Source organism: Alligator sinensis, unplaced genomic scaffold (genome assembly GCF_000455745.1).
Source record: "Alligator sinensis unplaced genomic scaffold, ASM45574v1 scaffold12_1, whole genome shotgun sequence".
In the NCBI taxonomy this organism is placed as follows: Eukaryota; Metazoa; Chordata; order Crocodylia; family Alligatoridae; genus Alligator; species Alligator sinensis.
This window is the reverse complement of record NW_005841973.1, coordinates 1,606,338-1,612,427: the sequence shown is the minus strand read 5'-3', so window position 1 is coordinate 1,612,427 and position 6,090 is coordinate 1,606,338. Positions and strand designations below refer to the sequence as shown.

The 6,090-nt window shown below is 42.6% G+C and overlaps 1 protein-coding gene across 1 annotated transcript in view; it reads right to left on the bottom strand.

Moving 5' to 3' along the window:
* ATRN (attractin) overlaps positions 1–6,090 on the bottom strand; it is a 179,528-nt gene that overhangs the window by 62,793 nt on the left and 110,645 nt on the right. Inside the window, exon 25 of the mRNA XM_025200696.1 lies at positions 810–871. Coding sequence (XP_025056481.1) covers positions 810–871 — 62 coding nt within the window. The remainder of the gene's footprint in view (positions 1–809; positions 872–6,090) is intronic.

Here is a 6,090-nt window from a genome sequence, read left to right as displayed (position 1 = left end):
AAAAAAAAAAAATTTGGGGGGGGGGGGGGGGAAATGTCTCAAAATAGTAGTGCCCCTGCTGCTGGAGCAGGGAAAGCAGTGGCAAGGGGGCAGGCAGGAGGGGGGCTAATAGTGGGGGAAGGCTCGCCTTCACCCCCCCGCCCCCATCACCCTCCCCCAACTTACCCTTGCCCAAGCTCTACTCCAGCCTGGGGATTGGGGGAAGACGGGGGGCCCGAGGCTGGGGAGGGAATTAGGCAGGGTTGAAGAGAGGCAGGGGGTGGAGGCTATGGGAGCTGGAGATGCAACGACCACTTGCCCCGCTACTGCCTGGTACTCGATTCCAAGATGAGGTGCTTTTTTCTCCCCGATATATATGGGGGGGGGGCCTTCATCTTGGAATTGAGTAAATATGGTATGTACGCACTTGAACTGGAACAGACGCACGCTTAAAAATTTACACCGAAGTGTTCAGGTTTTTCAAGAAGGCACATGCTTAACTTTGCAGGATCAGCACTTTAGCTTACATCTTATATCTGACAACGTTTGAACACCCACAGTTTCTCTGGTCATATTTTACTTGTGTGGCATACATGTAGCACTGGTCTAAAAGGCAACTTGTCCATTACACAAATACCCAACACGCCATCACACAAATGCGTGTGCACGCACACATGCACAAACGCACACACGAGTGCAATGGTGGACATCAGCACCGACGTACAGCTGATTTCTCCAATTTACTTTCCAAATCAAAAAATTGTACACGTCAACATAGAATTTTCTATTTGCTACAGTACAACTATTTAATTGCCTTAAATGAAAAATACCTGAAAAAGGTCACAAAGAACTGTACCAGGTCCATAAAGTTGCTGTGCTGTGAGAAAGCAATCTGCAAAAGAAAAACAAAATAGTTTCCTGTTACTTCAGTGGCAGTGAATTTATATTTGGAGCCATCCTTCCACACTGTTGCTGGAATCAGAAAATGACAAATACATGCTGCTTTCTTTTCTTCAATTAACATGTTTGTATCATGGGTTTTTGATCATTTCAAACATGTGCTGAACTATTCTGGAGACTAGAAAATAGACTATGACCTCAGATTAAGGTATGAGTGATTCATCCAACATTTTTTAAAACCAAAACAAACACTTTGCCTCCTCCGGTTTTATTCCAGGAATAGATCATTTTCATAAATAAGGCAGAGGATATGCTAACCGTCTTTGGAGGGGAGAAAAATCTGAAATAACTGCCATTACTATGAAAAACTGCAAGCAAAGAGCTAAAGCGGAATACTTGAACTTGCTGCAGACTTATTACTGCAGCAAAGTGCCATAAAAACAGAAAGTCCCAAAAGCAAACAGAATCACATGCCCTTCTTCAAAAAATACTTTCACATTAAGATCTTCTTGAGTAAGTGACTTACGCCCAGAGCAGCAAAAAGGCATGAAATACAGAAGATAATAGATACTGTAAAAACAACTATGGCATTCATCTTAACTCACTTTCCTGCACTCCACTCAAACTGAAAAGAAAAGTGGAAAACAACCCAATTTTTTTTGGACAAAACACAGAGGGAAGAGAACAGGAAACTGGGAAGTGGTGGGAGGCAAAAGGAGAGATTACAGAGAGGCTGGTTAGAAACAACAAAGCACTGGGAAAGCACGCCAACAGAAAGGCAACTTCTACTGTATTCGGAGTTACAAGTTCTTTCCAGGTACCTCCTATTTCCTCTGACCACCAACCTCAGCACCAGACCAGGAATTTAACTCTTTCGTGAAAAACCCTGAACTTGTTTCAACACTGAACGGAAACCTGCAGTTTATACAGAAAAGCCTTTCAGCTGCAGGGCTTCTGGCATGTGTCCGTCTTCCTGTTAAACCACACGTACAGTAACGGCAAGATCAAGTTTTCACCTTTTCCCAGTATCACTCATTTCAAATGTTCAGAAAAGGAGTCCATGATCCCTCCCCACCTCTGAACACATTGGGCGTTTGTACACGCAACCTTTTTTTTGCCCTTTCCTTCTCCCATTATGTTTGCTTTAAATATCTACTGTATTATACCCAATATGATTGGCCAGAGACCCAGGTTTACAAATGCAATTAAATGCTCTTAAACTGGAAACATCTTTGGAGTAGACAATAGCATCCTTTTTGCTGTACTGGTAGTTTGTCTGAACAGATCTCAAAGCTGCACCTTGTATGCTTGCGTATCGTCTGCATGCAAGAGGAAGATTCGGCACGGCACCATCATAATTCTTTTTTGCTCTTTACATCTCATTTTTCACTTAGTTTCAGAGCATTAGCCAAGAGTTTGAGCTTTCCAGTTAACAAGGAAAAGAAAAGCGTTGTGTATTATAAAAGGGTGGTAATAAAAAAAAAAAGCCCAGGATAGTTTCTGCACTTCACGTTGCAATCGCTTTGTGCTGTTGACTTGACCCAATCTCCAAACTTATCATCAACCGATGAGAACTTCACTTAATTAAAACCTAATTTCCTCAAATACAGTCTATGACTATGGTTTAATTAATTTTAACTCTATGGAAGTCTTGAAGTGTCTGCATTATACCATTATTAAACCCATGCAGGATAAAGAAACGTCTGACACATGCTAAATTCCTTAAAGGATCTGGGTTTTCAATTAATTTTCAGCCAAATCAATTAAAAGATTTACTTTTACATTCTAGAAAAATTAATTCTGTACTGAAGGATTAAGTGCTGTAATCTTTGGGAGGGGATATTTTATTTTTCATACACAAGGGGCTGAAGTCCTGTTTCCTGCTGTGAAATCTCCATCCTTGGAGGTTTTCAAGACCGGGCTAGACGAAGCCTTGGCTGAGATGATGTAGCTGGGGCTGGTCCTGCTTGGAGCAGGGGGTTGGACTAGATGTGACCTCCTGAGCTCCCTTCCAACCCTCATTTTCTATGATTCAATGTTTAAAGTACAAAACAGGACTCAACCTGAGCTATGGAACCATGACCGGGCCCGTATAAGCAGGATGGCCTTATGGGACAATGTGAAACCCAGGACACGAGTGCCCCTTCCCCCAGTGCAGGCATAGGCGGGGGCAGGACAGTGGGGCACAGCTCTGGTATTAATATTCAGGCCCGTTAATGACCCATTGTTCTTTACTGCATTGGTGTTAACAACCATCTCCCCTTTTTAATGGTCATTGCACTAATCAAGGTAACCTATTAGGGCAATTTTGCTGTCCGCTAGGGCTTCCTATTCCATGCCACTCATTTTCATTTTCACTGACCAGCCTCCAAAATCCAGGACTGTCCTGGCCCAACCAGGACATATGGTCACCCTAGGTATAAGAAATGTCTTTCACAAAAACTACTTGGCACCCTATATGCCTAGAAAATACCTTTGCGTCATCAAATCACTAAGAGCAACGAAACCAGAAAATTCCCTGCACGACTTCAGTATTGCAGAGTTAGCATCGGCGTTTACATGCAGTAAAGATAGCTGAAAGCAAGCGTGCATGCCCACAGTATTTTCCATGTGCAAATATTCCTAATGACTTCTCTTTGCTCTACAAGTTTTCTGCTCACTTTTCTTTTTTAAAAGATCAGTTTTGATTAGCATAATAAGGTTAACAAAAGTATTATTTGTTCGGCCTGGTATTTAGCTCAGGCAGTGCCTGCTTTTTTCCCCAGAGGAAGGGGACTTTGTGCCTAAAATCACTGTAATCTCACCCAACTAGGAAGTTTTTCCAATAAAAAAAAAAAAAAAGAAAGATATCAAACTAATGACACTCCTTGCATTTTTCTTGAATTCGCACAGCTCTCCCTCTACTACTGTAGCGTTTTGAACCACCATATGATTTGCAGTGTCGCACAAGACCGACTGCCCCACAGGTGAAAGCCAAAAAGTCCGATTTACTGACCTGCGAATACGTGCTGAAGAGTTTAGCTTTGTTTTAATATTTGGTTACAGCAGGATATGGTAACATAAGATTGAAAGTGATGAGCAATTACCCCTACTAGTAAATCAGAAGAGAAATTAAAAGTGGCTTTGAAATGATTAAGCGAGCATCTAAAGAGAACATGAAGAAAACCAGGGCATGACTCTCCGGAAAGGCGATTCTGAACTCAACAGATGCTCCTGTAATTAAAGTTATTGTTTGCATTTCCAACTTCCAAATTGTTTTTTAGTTTCGCGGTCACAGAGTGTTTTTCATAGCTTTTAAATTATACCAATTTTACCGAACCCAGCGGCACGGTGCTTTAATTTGGTGCTGACATCCAGGTTAGCTTACCAAAAGAGTACAGCACAGGAATAAACTGAGCAGAATATCCTTCAGTGAATACTGGTTCCGTTTTTTCTCCATCAGTTCACTTTTTTACACTGCAAACAGTTCAGCTGAACTTTGTAAACACTATCATGGCCGTATCTGTTTAATTTGCTTACATTCTTATTTTGAGCAATGCAAGTTATATTATATACATTCATCAAAAGTGCTGGAGTCTGTAGTTCAGCTAAGCAATATGGAATTTAACAATTTCATGAAAAACCATGCTCAGAGTAATTTGCTAATTAAGTGAAACAGAATATGAAACATTTAAGTAATGTTCTTCTATACTTTTGATGAATACAATTACCCACAAATCATCGTGAGACAATTAATGCAGGATACGTTGGAAGAGAAATTATATTTTATCTCATTACAAACTAATCGCTGTTTGATGTTAAAGGCAATAGGGAAGGGAATATGTATTAATTACTTACATTAATAATTCTTTTGGAACTTCCTAGCATGCAAATATATTTAAGAGGTTTGTACTGCTGAAGTTTTTAACAAATTTAATTTTAATGGGCTGTATCGCATTTTTTTGGCGTTTAGAGCCCTGCACATTCATCCACAGCACAGGAATCCTATTGTTTTCCCCAACTTTTTCTCCTCCAGTAACTACAAACTTGCCAAACGTCTGTCTTTGTGCATCTCGAGAGCCGTTCTTCCCATAGTCTGCTCCGATTCCGGCTGAAAGCAAATGAGGCTAGCCATGATACTTTGCACAAGAAGCCCTTTTAAAGACGCATCTATAAATGGAAAAAGTTAACATATTCAAGCAGAACAACTGAACTGGAGCACACACGCTGACAGGACACAGCGTGCTCGAGTTTCTTATGCTGGAGGAAACCGTTTGAATTTGCAAAGAAAGTCTGTCTTCTAGAAGTGCCACCCCACGTGTTAATTGTGAGAGCACTCCATGCTGCCCGCTCTATAACCGGATAGGCTGACACAGTGTTTTAGGGGAAAAAAAAGAAAGCCAAAGTCCAAGCAGCAACTTCGGGCTGCTTTGCTTTTCATTTAACCATCAGCCAAATGCCCAAACCGAGAAACAAGCAAAAAGGCAGCACGGAAGATGGAAAGGTTGGAAGCTCCGAGGGTTTTAAAACAAGAAGCATCCAAATGGCCAAATAAGCTGCATATGACATCTATGTACATCCTTCAGTTTATTTCCTCCTCACCACCTCTTGTCAGCCTTTTTGTTTTATTTTTTAAAGCTAGAGGCATGAATTCAACTTGACCTTGGAGAACAGACAACAGTAACGTGAAGCCAGGACCAGAATGGGAAGTGCCTACATTTCTATCCGCCTATCAGCCGAAAACAAAACAGTTTTAAGTATTCTTGAGCCGCTCCAAAGACATCAAGAGCATTGATTTTGGCTCTTTAGGCTGAGCTCAGATGAGCGTGGCCATTTGTTTTCCGGGGACAAGTGGCAGCGGCACACCTTGGGCTGCTGCTACTTGTCCCTGGGGAATGCTCGTGCCACGTGCACGATTGTGCATGGCACATTACCCCGGGTGGGGTAGGGGAGGCTCAGGTGAGCAACCTTACCTGGGGCCCTGGGGAGCTGCAGTCGTGACGCTCCTGCAGCTGGGAGTCTGGTCGGTAGCCGGTGCGTGGCTCCCGCTGGCCAGGCTCCAGTTTTGAGCAACATGCACTGCTGCCGTGTGCACCGCCCCGCTTTTTTAAGGCACACCCTCCCATGTTGCAACGTAGCAGCGTAGGGACCGCCTGCATGTGCTGTGTGGCACCACAAGCGGGTCCACGTACTGCACAACTGTGCTCGTCTGGACGTGGCCTTACAGTGCCC